Source organism: Rhodamnia argentea, chromosome 5 (genome assembly GCF_020921035.1).
Source record: "Rhodamnia argentea isolate NSW1041297 chromosome 5, ASM2092103v1, whole genome shotgun sequence".
NCBI classification, from domain to species: Eukaryota; Viridiplantae; Streptophyta; class Magnoliopsida; order Myrtales; family Myrtaceae; genus Rhodamnia; species Rhodamnia argentea.
This window is the reverse complement of record NC_063154.1, coordinates 2,025,238-2,043,422: the sequence shown is the minus strand read 5'-3', so window position 1 is coordinate 2,043,422 and position 18,185 is coordinate 2,025,238. Positions and strand designations below refer to the sequence as shown.

Sequence of the window (18,185 nt, the reverse complement as noted above, 5' to 3'; positions counted from 1 at the left end):
GCCTAACTTCCAATTGCCCGCGACTCGCGATTTTAGTTTATCACAGTGCATGGTTTCGATAATGTAAGACGGATGTATGTAATTTCTCCTATCAATCGGGGAAGACAACTCAAATATCAAGCCTTTTATATGTTACAGTATTTAATTACTAAATCACGTTTTCATGCACAAGCTTAAACTTCTAGAGCAGTGATAGATCTCACATGGTATTAGAGCAGAAAATCCTAATTTTTCGAAAAATTTCGGACTCTATTTGCCCATGTAACTTTTATTTACAAGTTTAAGTTTTTAGAACAATAAAAATGCTGAATTGGGTAATCAACTTGACATTGCACTCAAATATCAACTTCAGAGATAATTGACTAGTTTATTTGTGGAGTATTATTTGCCGCTTTTAGGGTAAATAGAACATTTCTCTTGATTCTCTGTATCTATCGGAATTGCACATATATGTATATATGTGTGTGCATATCCATTTGATTGTGGATATTCTTGATTGATATATAACACTAATCTAATAAAGCTTATAAATAGGATCATGTCATGTTCGTTCTTTAGTACGGAAATATTCAACAATTTTCATAATTCTTTTTTTGCATTTTATTCTTATCCGATGAAAATCCTAAGTGAAGAATATTATCTATGAACTTTTTTTTCAAATTAAAGACTTATCACGGTGGTCTTTTAGATTTTTAAACTTCAACCATATGATATCACAAATAAACTTTATGAATATGAACCCGATTTAAATAAATCGAGAGTCCATTATTATATCTGTCTAGCGGGAAAAGATCAAGAGAAAAGGAGACAATCACAACAACTACATAAACCTATGAGATTCATGATGACTCCTATAGGGTCAAATTGTCCAAAAAATCATTAACCTATTGCGGTTTTGTCAATTTCTTTTAATTTTATCAATTGAGTTCTAAACCCCTTTATACCATGCCAGTTGAGTCCATGTAACCAATTTCGACCAGAAATTATTGATGTGGACGTCAACCATCTCGCAATGGCACGATTGGCGCCGACGCGTAGGGGTGAGCGATTCCATGTTCTTTACGGGTTCCACTTGAAAATTAGAATATACCCATCAAAACAGGTTCCTCATCTTTTTGAATCTGGAACCGACCCTGGAACCTACCCTATCACAGGTTCAAGGGTTGGTTCCAGGATACCCGAGAACCTATCAATTTATTTTATTTTCTTTTCTTTTTTCACTTTTAGTTAAGCAAAATAAAAGTGAACGTTGCAATATCTAAGAGAAAGTAGAGGTGGGTAATTTTAGGTTCCGTATAGGTTACACTTAGAACCCGAAACTAATACATTAGAACACGTTTTTCATTTTTTGGAACCTAAAAATTTGTTTGACTTCAGATTATACACTTATTATTGGACGCCATAGAACATTGTAGGATTGTGCAAAAATATATATCAAGAAAAATATAGAAATTTGTTTGAGAATCTAGAGTCCGGGTTTCGGGTTCTAGGTAGCGAAATATGGAACCTACCCGTTGGAACAGATTCATCAATTTTTGGAATATGGAACCTACCCTACATATCTTGGATCCTGGAACCAGGCTGGATTCTACGGGTTCCGATTCCAGGTTCTCGCTTCTACTCTAAAACCATGCTCACCCCTACCGACGTGGATAAAATTTAATAATATTAAAAGTTTATGACTAATTTGATAAAACTGCAACAGGTTTATAACCTTTTGGACAATTTTTCCATTCCTATAAGCTAAGATGCTCCACGAGCATATAAATCTCATCGATACTGTAATTAATATAGCTAAGCAAGCGGACCATCCTTATAAGCTGCCAGAAGAGCTCGGGTAAGCAAGGTGTGCAAATGCCAAAAAGCCGCCATAACGAGGCGGGTTGACCCGAACTCGGTCGGCGAGCCCAAGCAATCAATGAACATCCACATCAAAATGGCCCACAACCGAAGTGGCGGGTAAAACTAGCTCTTCTCCGGACTGCTTCGCCAGTTGGTCGTCCGATCATCGCAGCTGTTTCTTTTGCAATTTGTCTTATTTTTCTCTTTCTTTTTGTTTTTTTTTTCCGAGTGTGAATTAGTTGTCGATTTCCCCTCTTTATTAACTTATTAGGCGACGCTTTTTACCCTTTCACATAATTAATCAAAAGTCTCCACTTCTCCTAATTTTTTTTTCTCTTTTGGGGTTTCTTTTCAAATCTTTTCTCGAAATTTTGCCGGCATGGCGGCTTCTTGGCGTCAAATCGGTGCCGCAATGTCTCGAAGACTATTAAAAGAAGTCGTTTCACCATTTTTCGTCTTTTAAACTTATTTTACGATGTCAATTTGGTTCTAAATATTTTAACTTTATCGATTTATAGTGTTTTTGTTTGAGCAAGAGAACTTTTCGCGAATTAGTTTCAAGAACTTCACACATTTAATTTGCCGAAGATGATCAATAAACAGAAAACCATTTACAGTATAAAGTTAGGAAAATGATATTTCCTAACCAGGAAGGGGGAAAATCATTTTTATTTAGGGTCACACTATTTCCACCTCTTCTATAGCTTCGTACACAACAAAGTCAGCACATGGACTAAATTACCCTTACTGTCTAAGGATTGTCTCTGAGAAATAATCCGAGGTTAGTTGGCCTTCATTTGGTTGGGAGCAATGGTTGGGAAAAAAACATAAGCTAAAGATAAACCAAGTCGGAACATAGACTAAATTACAACTAAAATGTTGGATCCACACCTTCAAAACTCTCTCTCTCCCTCTCTCTACTAAATTACAATTTCTATTACTAATCTCTTCGATGATCCATCGTGATGGCATTTAAGCAAGAAGATGGAGTCAGGTTATGTGTTTAGATCCAATTAACTTGCCTTTTCCGGCCAATTTAGTTGCGTATTTTGACCGAGGGCATTTTGGACTATTTAATTAATAAAAGGTGCGTTTTATCCATATCGAGAGTCTAAATAGAGTTCCCCTTTTATTTTTTCACAGAACTTTCCCCAAAACAAATGTACCTTTAGACCTAAATCTTTACACGCAAAATTTTTATGGAGCTAATTTCTGCCGAAAATCACTAATAAGGCAACGTGTCGTGTCATGCGGGACGGCCGGTGATAATTAAACCGCCACATTAGCGATTTCCGACGGAACTTGATCGGAGGTAATTTTCCCCCACCATTTTCGCTGGCACAAAGCTGCCTGCGTTTCCGAGAAACCTCATGCGGCGAGGACAAATTTCTCCCCCACGCAGCCAACGCAAATACGACGGAATTGTGGTCAGACGCTAGGCGCTAGCCTAGATGCACTCTATCGTCTCATTCGAGCAACTTGATACGTGACCAACCCCCCATACGAGATTCATCAGATCAGACGACCCAGATCGGCCATTCTACCGTGAGACGGAGTTCAGGGAAGTCCTCCTTGGCCTTAAAAACCTGGAGACAAAAGACCTCTCCACCTCCAGTCCACCATGACCTAATTTCTTACTGGTTTTCAGGGCCGAGCAATTTCAGCTAAGGCACGGACAAGCGCCACGACCGATTTGCACCATTAATAGAAAAGACTTCATGGGAATTCCAAACCTGCTCAAGCTTTGTCAGCTTGTGTGACCCAATGACATCAACCTCGATGTGATTTCGACCTACTTTTTGTTTTTTTGGGCCACCCTTTCGACCCACTTAACTTGTCAGCTTGTGCGACCCCATGACATCAACACCCGCCGTCCCATTGCTGTGCTCTTGCTGTCCGAACAATTAAACAAAAACTATTGTGTCCCTGTAGGTGTTCCAGCCGTATATGCGTGTGAACATATGTGCAGCCTTTACTTACAACGTGAGGACGTATCGTCTGGACTCGACAGATATATTGTCGGTCGTGTGATCTGACTCGTTAGATTCATGGATCTCACACGATATATGAAAAAATTACCCAAAAAATTATAAATCTATCGTACTTTTACTAATTCAATCATAAACCTTTTATTTTTACCAATTGAGTCTTGAACATTTTCATGCTTTGTCTATTTAGTCAAAGTAAATTTCGATCGGAAATTGCCGATGTGGATATCGACTATCTTGCATGGTAGGGCCAACACTAACTTAGAAAATTATTGATAATATTTTCATGTTTTTTTGAATTTGCTATTACTTTTATTACTTTTTATTTTTTTTCTTCCGTGACAGGCGAGGATTGCCGGGCCGCGCGTAGATATGGATGAGGCCATCGTGGTTGCGAGTGAGGTAGCTTTGCCCAAATCTGGGGGAGGCTAGATCAAGCGGGGGTCGTCAGGCCCTCGCCGACCACTAAAAGAAAAAAAGAAAGAAAGAAAAGAAGAAAAGAAATAAAATATGAAAGATAATAAGATATTATTAAAATTTATCTACTTAAGCATCGACTATGCCACGTAAGATAGCTAACATCTACGTCGACGTTTTCGGGCTAAAACCGACCGGATAGACTCAATTGGTAAAAAAATGAAACTGTTTAGGATCAATTGGCAAATTAATTGCTTTAAGACTGAATTGACAAAAAATTCAATCGATTTAGAACTTTTTAGATAATTTTCCTCACGAAATCCACGCATCCTGAGTTGACTCCATTGCATCTCATGGATGGAGTCTAGAGCAGAATTCGACTAAACTGGCCGATTTTCTTTGCTGTTTTTCTCTTCCCTGTTTCCACTTTTTCAAAGTTACACAGCAAATGAATGTCCTGTGCTGTGCATAATCCCAAGGGCGGTGGATCAGCATGGCTGTTCGCAGAATCCCAGTGGAAAAGCAGCAAAGGAGCACTATCAATCACCATCGGTGACCAACTCCAAATGCTTTTTCTGCTTTCCCCCTTTACAGTTTGACAATATGCAGAACTTTGTAATTGTGCATAAATTAGTCATGAGGTTTGCTTGCTTTCTCCGTGGTCATTAGTGGAAGTTTGAAGGTTTCGGTGGATGACCTTCTGTGTGCCCCCTTTTCTCAACCAGGGCTGTACTTTTTTCCTCCACTCTTTTCCAATCGACTGAGGGCGTGCATAACAACACTTCTCGATTATAATTCCTGCTTTAGAAGTATTTTTGAAACAGAAATCCGTTTGATGACATAACTTCTAAGAGAGAAATTAATTTGGTTATGCAATTTCATTTTTCTACTTGTGAAACTTTTTTTTTTTTTTCCTTCTCCGTAAGTAGTTTTGGAGCTACTTGAAAGTGTAAAAAAAAGTTTACTTCTCTCGAGAAGGAAAAAAAATCAACTTATGTTCGAGAAGCGAAGTAGGAAAAATCAATTTCCGGCCATAAGTTGATTTCTAGAGTAGAAGTATTACCATGCGTGTCCATCCTTCAAATTGTACCCAAAATAAAAATGATGTCTATCTTTGTCGTGGTTTTGAAAATTGGGGGCATGGTGGTATAACTACCCATTTAGGGTGAGGTTTTTGAGTAAACAATTTTTTGGGAATTGATTGTCCGAGGTGAGGTTCGCAAAAATGACATAGTCAATGGAAATTACTTTCCAGTTAATGAAAAATTCATGCATAAAATTATGAAAATGAATTCCTATATCCAAAGAAGTGAAAATACTTTTCAGAATTGCTCATTTCGATTTTTTAATATTTATTTATCTTATATTATATATTTTTATACTTTATTTTTCATATTTTTCTTTTTCTTCTTCCTCCGCCTGATTCTGGACATCGGTCACACGAGGTCAAGCCTCATTGGTTGCGAGGCCTTGGCAATGGCCGACGGCCGGTGACCGACCACACATATCCAGAGAGCTTGAGCATGCCCGAGGCCGGTGAGGCTAGACCTCATGTGACCGGTTGCCGGCCGTTGTCGAGGCTCGAGGACCGGCGGAGGAAGCAGAAAAATAAAAAGATAAAAAGTTCTTAAAAAATTCATGGTATTTTTTCAACTCGGATAAATTCAAAGATCGAAATCATTTTCCAAATGAGTTCTAAACATCAGCAAATGTTTTCGGTCACATGTCAACAAATAAAGGAAAACAAAACCATTTTCCCCATCGGAAATCATTTTCTTTTTACATGAAAATTTCTCCCAAATGATAGTTTTTTGCCCCTTCTAGCGAGCGATATCTAAAGCCAGTTTTCACGTTGCTAGATACAATGTCGGTCGCCGGGAATACGCGGGATGATTACTTCCATGTGATATAGTCAACTCCCCGAACCCACCTCCATGCCTGCTAGTGCTCATATGACTCGGATCTGATTAAGCACACACTCTTCGACACTAACTCACCCCTTTCTTCTACCGAAAGTGACGCTTTGTGGCCTTACTACACGTTTACTTTCCTCGTGCACGTCCGTCATCTCCACATCCTCTGGCAATACAGATGCGCCCAACATTGGGCTAACCTCACCATGGGATTTGTGGGCCGGAGGGAAAGTGGGTAGGCTCAACAAGAACTCGATTAGCTCCTTTTTTTCCGGGTTTGTTTGGGGATAACACGAATTCATTCGTTCGGAAACCAACTTTGAGCTTGCCTATGTTTGTGGTTGTCTTGAGATAATCGAGGTTAATAAGCTCATTCGGGTCGCGATATGACATGCTTCGTCAGCTGTTCAATTCAATAATCATTCATTGGCTTGTCAGTAATAGACGGAAGCTCCAGTCACGAGGATGAGGCAATTGCATTAAGATTTTAGGTATTAGCTAGATATCCCAAAACAAAACGGCTTAGTTCCAAATTATGGTTAAATAATTGTATACAACGTAGGTTTCGTCAGACATTGATGTTCCCATTACAATATCACATTCTCATATGAATAATATGGTGCACTCCAAATCTTTAAATAAATATAGACAGTTACTTTCAAAGCTATTTTATTTTTATTTTATGGGTCGTTAAATATTTAAATAATTGTTGCCGTATAAGCCACAAGCAATTTCAGCGTTTCGTGTATTTTATAAACAAAACCAAAAAGTGAGTGGACAGCAGTCGCCCCTCTCCACAAAAGAAAGGCAGAAAGCCATTACCTAGATGACATCACAAGAACTGAGATGACCAGACAGCTTAATGTATTTATTATGTAGAAGTTAATATCATTCGAAAGACATTAGTACTTAAAAGAGTTATCAAGCACATATTTGCAAATCCAAGCCCCCAAGATGAAAAGAAAACACCAGGCAAGCCAAGCAATCTCAACAAGTTATAATCGTCAGAGATAGACCCATACACACGAACAGTTAAATGATGAACAGCTATCAAAGAAAGTAACAAGGAAGAATCATGTGAGATCATCCTCCTCTAATTCCTTGGCCTTCAGCTTTTCCTTTACCCTCAGCAGAAGAGTTGTTTTCCACGCATCCTACACAAACAAAAGAATAATAACCATGAAGAAGATACAGGATTTTCATCTCTAAATTCAACGCCAGGAGCAGGATCTTCAACTCTAAATTCAAGGCCAGGAGCACAGCATTTTAATGATACTTAAAGAACCAAAAGCAGAGAGGGTGAGTGCCAATTGCTTTCGTACTATCTAGGTAATGTCATGATAAATGTGCGAAATGATCTTTGCCAACACACAAGAAGGAAAAGCAATCTGCAGAAAGGCCAATTAGATAGTAACATGAGGCATGAGAGTGTTTTACCAAAGGAGTCATGCTGTCGAACTCCTTCACAACATCAGTGAACTTCACGACATCTTCTTCATCAATTGCATCAGCGATATCCTGGACAAAGAAAATAATTCTCACCTCTAACAATCAAACCACAGCAAATTGCAAGGTGAAAAACACAACAGGCAACATTTCTGTTATGTGAAAAAACAAAAAAATACAATACAACAGAAAGATAAAAGGAACTAGAACCACATCCGAGGGACAGCGAGGACTAAAAATAGAGGACGGAAAGTCCATTTCATATAAAGGTCAAAAAGGCAACACTCAGACAAATGGAGCAGGAACACTATCAACAGGTAAAACCTTTAACAATCTGAATTCACGTGTTCCAGAGAAAGTTGGATCAAGTTCCTGCAAGGCAAATGCGCATCCATGAGTTCAGTCCGAGAAACAAGGTAATTTATGGTTAAGGGCCAGGAACAAGACCTGATAGCGTTCCAGTGCATTTGCTATTGCAACTATATCGGCCTTGCAGAGTTGGCAAAGGCCAGCATTTAGCAGGTGTCCTTTCACTCCATACTTCAGTAAGTTGTTGTTAAGAGAATGCCGTGCTATCTCCTCATAAATCTCAATAGCTTTCTGGTATCTGAAAAGCATAACAGATAAAATATTCAGTATCCCATTAAGAATCTTCAAGCAACTTCAGTAGCACTACCAGTTGGCCTATCCTTACTATAATCGTGTTCAGCTGAGCATTCTTCATCTTATTTTTTCCTAGGTAACATATGTTGAGTATTTTACACAAGTGTGCATAAATAACATGTCTGCATATGAGTTTTTTTTTTTGTTGTGTGTGTGTCTGACACGTGAAAAAGGATATCCACTCTTGATAACAGAGAATTTTTGTCAATCAAGAAGCACCAGATGAACAGAGACAACGCAACAATATCATGCATCAGATAATTGACGAAGTTAATACAAATGAAGGTGCAACCAAATAAGCCAGCAATAAACTAAAAGAATGGGCAAACAAATCTGAAAAGCAGAATCAAAATCTTCTTTCAATTCAAAGTTCTCTTTAATGTCAGCTATGGAAAATCAAGTTGCATAAATTGCAGCCAAAAAACAAGATCAAAAGAAATTCATCGGTTGACTTAATTTTGTTGCCGTGTCAAACAGCATTAGCATCTAGCAATGCCGCTTAGCTAAAGAAAGGCTTACTGCTCTAGTTGAGCTGCAAACTGTGCAACCTTCTGCTTGCACTGGTTGGCAGAAGTGGTCACTTCTTCACTTTCGAAGAGCTCAGCTGCCCTCTCAAAATTGTCAATAGCACGTTCAAGGTTCTGCTCAGACTCATACAACTCACCAATATCCTACACAACAAAACCACAGGTCATCGGAGGCTGCCTCAGTCTGGGAGAACATAAATCAATGAGCTATCGTTTTCCGACATCTACATCCTGACGATGTTGAACAAGCGCAACTCACCCACTAAAGGCCCCTTACCCCTTCGCTGGCATCATTAGTCAATGAAAAAGAAAAAGAACAGAACCATCAGTGACCAATTCGTGTCATTTTATAATTTTTATTGTCCGTAATTTCACCAGAATTGAGTAACTGCGCTCCTCGGCCAGTTTGACCTCACACTAGAGCGACCACCACAGCCAATATCAATTAATCATTGGGTGCTCATCATGGATACCTCTTCACTTCCGTAAATTAACTTCCATAGCTAAAATATCCATAAACACTAACAATACTTGGCGAAGTCACATCTTTCATAAACACTAGTTCATTCCACCTGATTAAAGTCTTTCCCAATGTCATATCTCAAGGCAGTGTAAGCCTGTAATTAATAACTTTCATCAAACCCGACCTTGTTCCTAGAAATTCATCCATCAGGTGCGTTAAAGAAATGAGCACACTTTCTAAATCCTTGAAGATAATTGGATTCTGAGAAAGGGAAAGTTCCAGAAAACAACGCTCCGACATGATGGTTCATAAAAAAATCATGGTCGGCTAGGAATATCTCTCAAGGAAGATACTGCTGAAGCATGTTAATGCTAAGAGTGCTTTCACAAGGTCGTGTAATTGCAGGATTGATTCAGACTGATGTCAAAGAGAGAATTGCACCTTGTAATATCTGGCAGCCATATTGAGCCTCCCTATGTCCATGAACAAACTCACAGCCTGCTCCAAGCAAGTTATTGCCTCTACATAAAAAGTGGCTACGTCAGATAAAGATCATCCATGCCTTATTGAGACAAAAAAAATAGGGATAAGGCTTGGGAACAAAGAATGAACTGAAAGGCATACTTGATACTTACAGCGAGAAATGCAACAGCAAAAAAAAAAAAAAAAACAATCACGTGAACCCCAAGGAAAAGGCTATAATGTCCCTTCTTTTTTTTTTTTTTTTTTTGCTTGGAGGCTACAATGTCCAGAGGCCAGAGATTGCTAACAGCCCAAAGGACAAAAACATTTGGCCAAATGGAGCTACTAAGATTACGTTTAAAAATGATGGATTCAAGAAGGTTTTGCTGAAGCCTAGACAGAAACATCCAAATGGTCTTTACGCAAAAAAAAAAAAAAAACATCCAAATGGTTATTGACCAAGGAATGCCTTTAATGAGGAGCAAATAATCTTCCAATCATCTTTTGTTATCTTACATCAAGTATCAACAGACGCATACCCTTGGAGGATGTTTTCTTGTAGCAATTGGCAGCATCGACAAAAGAGGAGGCAGCTTCATGCTTGCTTTCACACTGTTGCATGAACCAATTGTCAAGTTAGTCTTAAGAGAGAAGCATATTGTCTGGTTTTCAGTCCTGGAAAAGGTAGGCACTTGCCTTTAAGTGACAGTTTGCTAACTTTATATAAGTTGATCCAGCTCGGTCCCCTGAAACATTGACAAGATTATGAACATTAGCAAGCCATAGGTTGCTCAACACGGCATGCCCTCTGAAAGCTAACCTAGATAGCTACAATCCACGAAGCTCATGGCGAACCAAACAAGTTCCATGGTTATTTAAAGGATCAAGATCAATATAGCTCTTGTGATACATATATCATCAATCCTACATGGACAATCGAGATAGAACCCAAGAATCAGTAACATTAGAAGCTATAGTATATATTATAAAGCCAAGTGAAACATTCATTTTTCTTTCCCAAACCCGCGCATTAACCTATTCAGTGAATCAATCAACCAAAAAGCATCAATCACAGAGAAACGGAAACGAAAAGAAACAAGTAAATAAGATGAAAAGAGACCAGGTAATCTTGAAGAGAAGTATGTCAGCGCCCAAGATATCCATCGGGAAAGACTTACAGTTACATGCATTTTCTAAACCAACCTCACCCTATCAATCTTAACCAAATCAAAATTAATCAACCCAAATATAAATTCAATCTGCCAAAACCCAGACACTCAACAAGCTTAGATCGCAAAACCACTCTCCTTCCCGGGGAACCAAAGCCAGAACAACCCTAAAGTACGACCGAGTTCCCGAATCTCCACGATCGCCTAAATGCATGCAAACGCAGTCCGCTACTTCGATCGTCTAAAGCAAGCGCGCGACACATCCACAGATTGTTCCCCAAAGATTTCCATCGACACGGAGTAAATCGGATTGAAATAGCAGAGCGGAGCGATTGTAATACAAGATTTGGCGAGCTTGAAGCAATTGGCGGCTTTGTCGTAGAGATCGGCGGCGTCTTCGTGCTTGGAGCTGAACAACCCCCAGCCATTCAACTTCTTCTCTGCTTTCTTCTCGAATTCGTCTCCTCTGGCCAATTGATCCCCCATTATCTCGGTTCCTCGATCGCGGAGTTCGTGAATTATCGGCCGATCGTGGAGACTGGTCGGATACGAAGCGGACTACTCTGCTTAAAGCAGAGACGCGTCGAGGTGGTGGCGACAGAAGGTCTTCGGTGGTGTGGAACGCAGAGAGAGGAAACGTGCTAAGAAAGGTGGAGAGATGTCCATGGAAGAGTCTTGTTGTCACGGATCGGGTCGGGTCGGATCGGTCTTCAACGTTGTCGGGTTCTTTCTCTATGCGGGGCCCCTTTTCCCAAATGGAGCCATTAGACGGGAGTCCATAGGACGGCCCAAAGAAGGACAAGAGCCCATGAGAAAGACCCGGATCTTTCACTGCATCCTCGACTCTCCCATACATTTTATGGATTCATACAAGGTCAATCTCCAGCATAAAATATCATTTATCCAATCAATTGTCAATTGAATTTTTTTTATCTATTAATGGAATGAACTCGTTTTTCAAAGTTAAAAATTATATATGCGTTGGCAATTGAACCCTACTTATGGAATCATTTTTAACTCGGTTCTATTAGATAAAAATCCTTTATTTATCGTTTGTAACGAAGAAAAAGACTTCCCGTGCCATAAGGACCCAAAAGCATTCTCGAATAGGTCACTACAAAGGCTTTATACTTGCAAGATTGAACTCGACAAGTGTAAAAAAAGTCATAAACCTATCGCATTAATGATAATTGAGTTTTAAACCATTTTCAATTGTGCTAATTTAATTCTAAACTTTTTACATTTGTGCCAATTGAGTTTATTCAGCCAACTTTAGCCGGAAATCGCTAACGTGGATATTGATTATCCTATGTGACACGACCAACATTAATGTGGAATTTTCTTATAATTATTTATTTATTTTTTATTAATTTGTTTTTGGTTCTTTCTTTTTTTTCCTTTTATTTTCTTCATTCATTCTTTTTTTAATTAAGGGTCACTGACACTAGGAAAGGGTATCACGACCTGGCCGCGAAGCTCTTGCCAAATCTAGGCCAAGTGGGAAGGGCGTCGTGACCCTCACCCATGTTGCCCTCACCTAGTACTGGCGGGGTCATCGGGCTTCGCCTATGGCAGGCATGGGTCAACTGTTGACCCTCGCCATCCTTTAATCAATAAAAAAAAGTATTGAAGAAAAAAAAGAAAAAAGAAAAATCAAAATAATATTTTAAAATAATAAAAAATTGTTTGAAAAGTCTATGTCAACGTTGACCGTGTCATGTTGGACGGTCGGTGTCCACGTTGGACGGTCGGTGTCCACGTTAACGATTTCATGCTAAAATTGATCGGATGAGCTCAATTGATAAAAATATAAAATTTTTAGGATCAAATTGACATAATTAAGTATTTTATGATTGAATTAGTATAAATACAATAAATTTAGGATTTGATTGGCCTTTTGCCATTGATGGATAGCTACATGTCTTTTCGAAACACCTAGGAAACTCTCACGATGGGCACGAGTACAGTCACTTCCAACTCAGCTCCGTCATCCTTATAAATTAAAAATGGAACCAAAGAGGAGACATGCAAAAAGTTAAAGAACCAAATCATACCCAGAAATCAAATCATGACATGGACATAGGAATCTCGCTTTTCAAGCATGCTTTCCCACTACAGCTTTATTAATACTACTCCCTACCTCCGTCCATCCTTTGCTTTTTTCTTTTTTCTTTTTGGTCGAACCATCCTTTTCAACTGTCCGTATTTGACCACAATCCTTATTCCGAGACGTTGATTCTCTCTCTCTCTCTCTCTCTCTCTCTTTTCCGCTAATTCAACAAAGAAGAACGTTTGACCCAAAAAAAAAAAAAAAAAAAGAAGAACGTGTTCAATATCGACACGGATCTCCCAAAACCCACCCCCGTCGTCCCCTTTAGAACATCAACAGAAACCATGATTGGAGAAAGTCAGTTTGGTCACGTGTTTTTACAAGTTTCTGTTCGTCGAATCTGCTGAAATACATAAGTGGTTTGTATCATAGAAGTTACATATCGAAAAATGAATGTGATGTAAAGTAGTTAATATATTCAAATTGGTCATGAATTCATTGACTTAAATTTTTGAGTAAAGATGAATTCAATTGGATATGTTAATGAAGGTATTAGACCTCTGCTATATGCTCCCAACAAAAGATTGCTCGAGCGGGACCATCCAATAAGCCCGTGTCAATTTGTTGGCAAAGACAAAACCGAATTGGATGTTATGTTTCCAACCCAGGTCAAACCCATCCCCCCTAAACTCATTTCCGTCCCCATACATTTCTGCATTCTCGAGGCTGCGTTGCTCTACGTCTGCGTTCATCCATTATTGCCCACCAACCATTCTTTAGTCCCACTCCGAGCTGTCAAATAATCTTAAAAAAGGACATAAGCTGGGAAGCGTCCATCGAATTTACGTCCTTGTCCTAATCTTACTTGGGAAGAATTACAGACATTTCCCTCCGACCAATAATATTTTCGGAAGCCAAGTCAGACCCACATGCAAAAACGAGCGCAGATATATTAGCATTCATGGACAATCATGGACAATAAGACAGCATCCAAGATCCGGAGCTCAGACCTCAATCCAGTGCCTGAAATTTCCCAGCAGCCATGTCGCCGGAGGCCGAACCGCATGTCCCACTGCTGCCGGAGAAGAAGTCGTCCGCCAGGCCGGCATCAGTCTCTGGCGCGGTTTTCAACGTCTCGACGACCATTATTGGGGCTGGGATCATGTCCATACCAGCGACTCTCAAGGTCCTCGGGGCCGTCCCCGCGTTTGTGCTGATCATGGTCATCGCGTGGCTCGCCGACGTGTCGGTCGAGTTCCTGTTGAGGTTCACGCACTCTGGGGAAGCCACGACGTATGCAGGACTCATGAAGGAGTCGTTCGGGCGGGTTGGATCCGTGGCAGTGCAAGTTTGTGTCATGATCACGAACCTCGGGTGTCTAATCATCTACCTTATCATCATCGGTAAGTAGATGAGCTATATCCATAAGGTGGTTAGTTAATGTTTAATGGCACTAACACCTGCATCTGGTAGCCATCACTGGTTCTTTAGGGCCATAAGGTTTTGGAGCTTGTGAGATTCCTGAAAGGGGTCGATTCCTTCAATTTCTTAACATGCTTCACAGATTAATAGCAATGTCTTGGACAAAATCATCCTGAAAACATTACCTCTTCTGATTAGATTGAAGAGAGAAATACGATGACAGATGACGGATGACAGGGTGATATAAGAAATCTACGGAGTATTTCAATTGATCGTCGTTTCATGTACTTATTATAGATGAATGACTTGAATCAGTTGCATTGGTGATTCTTCAAATCCTTGTTCCTGTCGTTTTAAGGACACGGTTTTGACATTTAGAATCAGATTTGCTAGTAAAACTTTTCGGCATCACTATATCTCAGTATCATCCCTTTCAGGGGACGTACTCTCTGGAAATCAGCCCGATGGATCAGTCCATCTGGGGATCTTGCAGGAGTGGTTCGGTGTTCACTGGTGGAACTCCAGAGAATTTGCGCTCCTCTTCATTCTAGTGTTTGTGATGCTTCCGCTGGTCTTGCTACGCCGTGTCGGTGAGTATCTGTTGGCCATCTTTCTTTTAACTCTCCTGCAGTCATTAGGGGGAGATGGTTGTCCTATGCTTTCTTTGGAAGGTCTCCCTCTTGAATATCCTCGCTGTCATAGCTTAAGAACAACTTCATTAAGAAGATCGTTACCCAAGAAAGAGTTAACTTAGAAGAAAACTTCAGCAAAAGGAAGAAAAAAGTTTTCGTACTGAACAGGAGACCTTTTGATTAAGTTCAATAAGATCTTAAACGCTCAACGAACTTTCACCTTGCTGCTGAGGTTTGTGCTTTCTAAATCTCTATGGTGGTGTTTCCAGAATCTTTGAGATTCAGCTCGGCTGTATCAGTTCTTCTAGCAGTGGTCTTCGTCGCCATCAGCTCGGTATTGGCAGTCTGTGCCCTCTTGGAGGGGAAAGCAAAGAGCCCAAGACTGCTGCCTGATTTGGAGAACCGGTCTTCGTTCTTCAACCTCTTTACTGCCGTTCCGGTTATTGTGACGGCCTTCACGTTTCACTTCAACGGTGAGAACAAAAGAAGAATCTTTTGTGCTCAGCATAAGATTCAGTAGTAGTGTCGATCATGCCTTGAAAGAACTTTAGCATTAGCATCAGTCAAATACAGAAAAAAGTTCTTATCCTCGTTTTGAGATTTCATCAAGTTTATGATGCAGTTCTGAATCCCATTACCTGCAGTTCATCCAATTGGTTCTGAGCTCGCAAGACCCTCTCATATGATTGCTGCAGTCAGAATATCACTAGTGCTCTGTGCTTCCATCTACTTTGCGATAGGAATTTTCGGCTATCTGCTCTTCGGTGACTCTATCATGGCCGACATACTCATCAACTTCGACCGGGACTCGGATACAGCGATTGGCTCATTGCTGAACGACACAGTCCGGTTGAGCTATGCTCTACACCTCATGCTGGTGTTTCCCCTCTTGAATTTCTCCCTACGAGCCAACATTGACGAATTTCTTTTCCAAAAGAAGCCGCTTCTGGCCACCGACACACCTAGATTCTTGTGGCTCACGCTTGTACTGCTTGTCATCAGTTATCTCGCTGCAATTGCTATTCCAGACATTTGGTACTTTTTCCAATTTGTTGGATCCACCTCTGCAGTCTGCCTCGCATTCATCTTCCCAGGCGCCATTGTGCTGAGGTATCAATCCTGTCCAGTATATTCGGCATCCATAAGAATTGCATGGCTTCAAAAATATTGTCGACTTATCTTGTTTTGTACTATTCTGTGCAGAGATATCCATGGTATCTCAACCGTGAAGGACAGGGTCGTTGCAGGAGTAATGATTGGCCTGGCAGCAATAACAAGTACAGTTGCCATTTTGACGAACATATACAGTTTGACAGGAAGCAGATCATAGTTGTTTCTCTTCCCTTCGCATCCCAGTATTTTTGCTGCCGTTTTGTCCTGGCAAGGCAGAGGTCATGGTGTTGCTTGCATATCTTCTGCGATGTATTTGAGATGCAGAAACCTTTAGATTATGCAGGATTTTATCCATCTTGAGTATACAATACTTCCTAGAGTTAGTGAATCGTGTACAAATTATACCTGTTGAAGCCAATGAAAGACATGGTAATGTTACTCCACTGTCTTTGTATTACTATTACCGTGCCGATGAGCTCCCAAATTTCAAGACTCCATTTATCGAATGCTGAGAATTAACCAACTAGGTAGCTTCTTAGATCTAACCCAGAAGGAAAATCTCTAGCAACCTGTAGATGATTTTTCTTCCTTTGGCTTCTTTTGCGGTCAACTTAGTCTATGAACAGGAAGCAAGCAACAACTGCACGCTCAGCACATAAAAGCAGGACGAACATAGGAACTTTGGTATATCAAATCCTGCACTCGCTGAGCTAAGACAGAAAATGCGGCTGGTGCGATATCCTGATGCACTTTTATCACAGCCAAGGACCAGAAATTGCAGAACAGAAGTTAGATATGTTGAGATGGATTTCACTGTCAGGTGCTTGCAATCAACGGCCAAAGATGAGCTCTTCAGGCAAATATGAATAGGTTTCATCGCCAAGCACAGAGATAAGAAAATTACCATCTGTTGCGGACCTGTTAATCTGTATCCCGCCATTTTCCGTTTGAGAGTAACCTTCGACCGGACAAAGTAAAATGGATTATTTCACGAAACCGTCTTGTTCAGAGCGCATGAAAATCCTCTAGTCAGAAAAGAATCAAAAGTGCATCAAAATCCTCTGGTCAGAAAAGAATCACGGGCAACAACACAATAACAGAACTTCTCCCCGGTTCAAGATCATCTTGAACTATCCATTGTCCTACAGAATAATTGCAGTACTTCCAGGAAAAGAACTACTATTAAAAGACTTCTTACCTTTCTTTCAAAGTCCTCTTTTGAAGAAATGATCAGCCAGAGGTCAACTTGTTGACAAATTACCATTCACCTGCTAACAGAATTTAGGTAATCCTGGGACCTCCGAAAAATGCAATTCACATTCCTATCTCGCCGGAGTTGGGACTGGCACAGAAGCCATGCACTCCATTTCACTCTCGGCTCCTCTAATGCACAAAAGTTTCATCCTTTTTGAGGATGTTAGGTTGCCGGCTTCCGGGGCAAAATTAGGAATTTTTCCCATTGATGGAAACCCAAAATCATATACGCATTCCTTTTATGCGCATTGCTCCTCCAATACATCTCTCTTGCTTTCTCCATCTTCAAAATCTCCCAGTTTGGACTTTTGTCTATCAACTCCACAGGCACCCAACAAGCTCTACCAGACCGTTTCCTTGTCGTTGAATTGGCAGCTTCTCTGCAAAGTCTGTTGCATCATCCAACGCATCGGTCTACACGACTAAAGAGATTGAGAGTCAATCAGATCTCCTCGTGATAATCTCAGTAATTTCGCACATCGCGGAAGCATCCCTCAAGCAACAGACAATGTGCTCTCTCCATCGATGCCGCGGTGATCATTGCCCAAGACGACGCGTTCCCGCTTGGACATATCATCAAACACTTCCCGAGCATGTTAAGTAAGCACAAGCAACGGGATTCGGCAATAAAAGCATTTACATTTTTTATTTGGAGCCGAACCTCTTTAAATTTTCAAAACACATATATGGATTTTTATCTCTCAAATATATGGATAAAATAATTCTCAATGACAGGCAACTTTTTTGCTCCATTATAAAGCTTTTCCTTATAATGCTTATAAAAAAAATAAAAAATTTGTAATTTTTACGACTGTCTTTTCAGC

At 40.1% G+C, this 18,185-nt stretch overlaps 2 protein-coding genes and 1 long non-coding RNA gene across 3 annotated transcripts; 2 read left to right on the top strand and 1 right to left on the bottom strand.

The window, feature by feature from the left end:
• The first annotated feature begins 6,913 nt into the window (after positions 1–6,913).
• LOC125315118 lies at positions 6,914–7,193 on the top strand. Its single transcript, XR_007198483.1, has 2 exons — positions 6,914–7,035; positions 7,067–7,193. It is a non-coding gene; the product is annotated as an uncharacterized LOC125315118 (long non-coding RNA).
• On the bottom strand, positions 7,000–11,540 carry LOC115743758 (alpha-soluble NSF attachment protein). Its single transcript, XM_030678695.2, has 9 exons — positions 11,232–11,540; positions 10,418–10,467; positions 10,261–10,333; positions 9,701–9,780; positions 8,789–8,940; positions 8,054–8,213; positions 7,931–7,978; positions 7,598–7,678; positions 7,000–7,314 (listed from the first exon to the last, which is right to left on the bottom strand). Exons 1-9 carry the CDS (start codon positions 11,374–11,376, stop codon positions 7,234–7,236), a joined length of 870 nt encoding a protein of 289 aa, XP_030534555.1. The 5' UTR covers positions 11,377–11,540; the 3' UTR covers positions 7,000–7,233.
• A 2,299-nt stretch (positions 11,541–13,839) lies between these two features.
• On the top strand, positions 13,840–16,550 carry LOC115743759 (amino acid transporter AVT6C). Its single transcript, XM_030678696.2, has 5 exons — positions 13,840–14,343; positions 14,800–14,952; positions 15,264–15,467; positions 15,639–16,104; positions 16,198–16,550. Exons 1-5 carry the CDS (start codon positions 13,983–13,985, stop codon positions 16,322–16,324), a joined length of 1,311 nt encoding a protein of 436 aa, XP_030534556.1. The 5' UTR covers positions 13,840–13,982; the 3' UTR covers positions 16,325–16,550.
• Positions 16,551–18,185: the final 1,635 nt, after the last annotated feature.

Coding starts and splice junctions, on each gene's coding strand:
- LOC115743758 (XM_030678695.2), bottom strand. CDS start 11,376: ATGGGGGATCAATTGGCCAGAGGAGACGAATTCGAGAAGAAAGCAGAG. Junction 7,679..7,930: donor GTGAATTCAGATTGTTAAAG/GTTTTACCTGTT, acceptor TTCTTTGTCCAG/GATATCGCTGATGCAATTGA. Junction 7,315..7,597: donor TCGACAGCATGACTCCTTTG/GTAAAACACTCT, acceptor TTGTTTGTGTAG/GATGCGTGGAAAACAACTCT.
- LOC115743759 (XM_030678696.2), top strand. CDS start 13,983: ATGTCGCCGGAGGCCGAACCGCATGTCCCACTGCTGCCGGAGAAGAAG. Junction 14,953..15,263: donor GGTCTTGCTACGCCGTGTCG/GTGAGTATCTGT, acceptor TGGTGTTTCCAG/AATCTTTGAGATTCAGCTCG. Junction 15,468..15,638: donor CTTCACGTTTCACTTCAACG/GTGAGAACAAAA, acceptor CATTACCTGCAG/TTCATCCAATTGGTTCTGAG.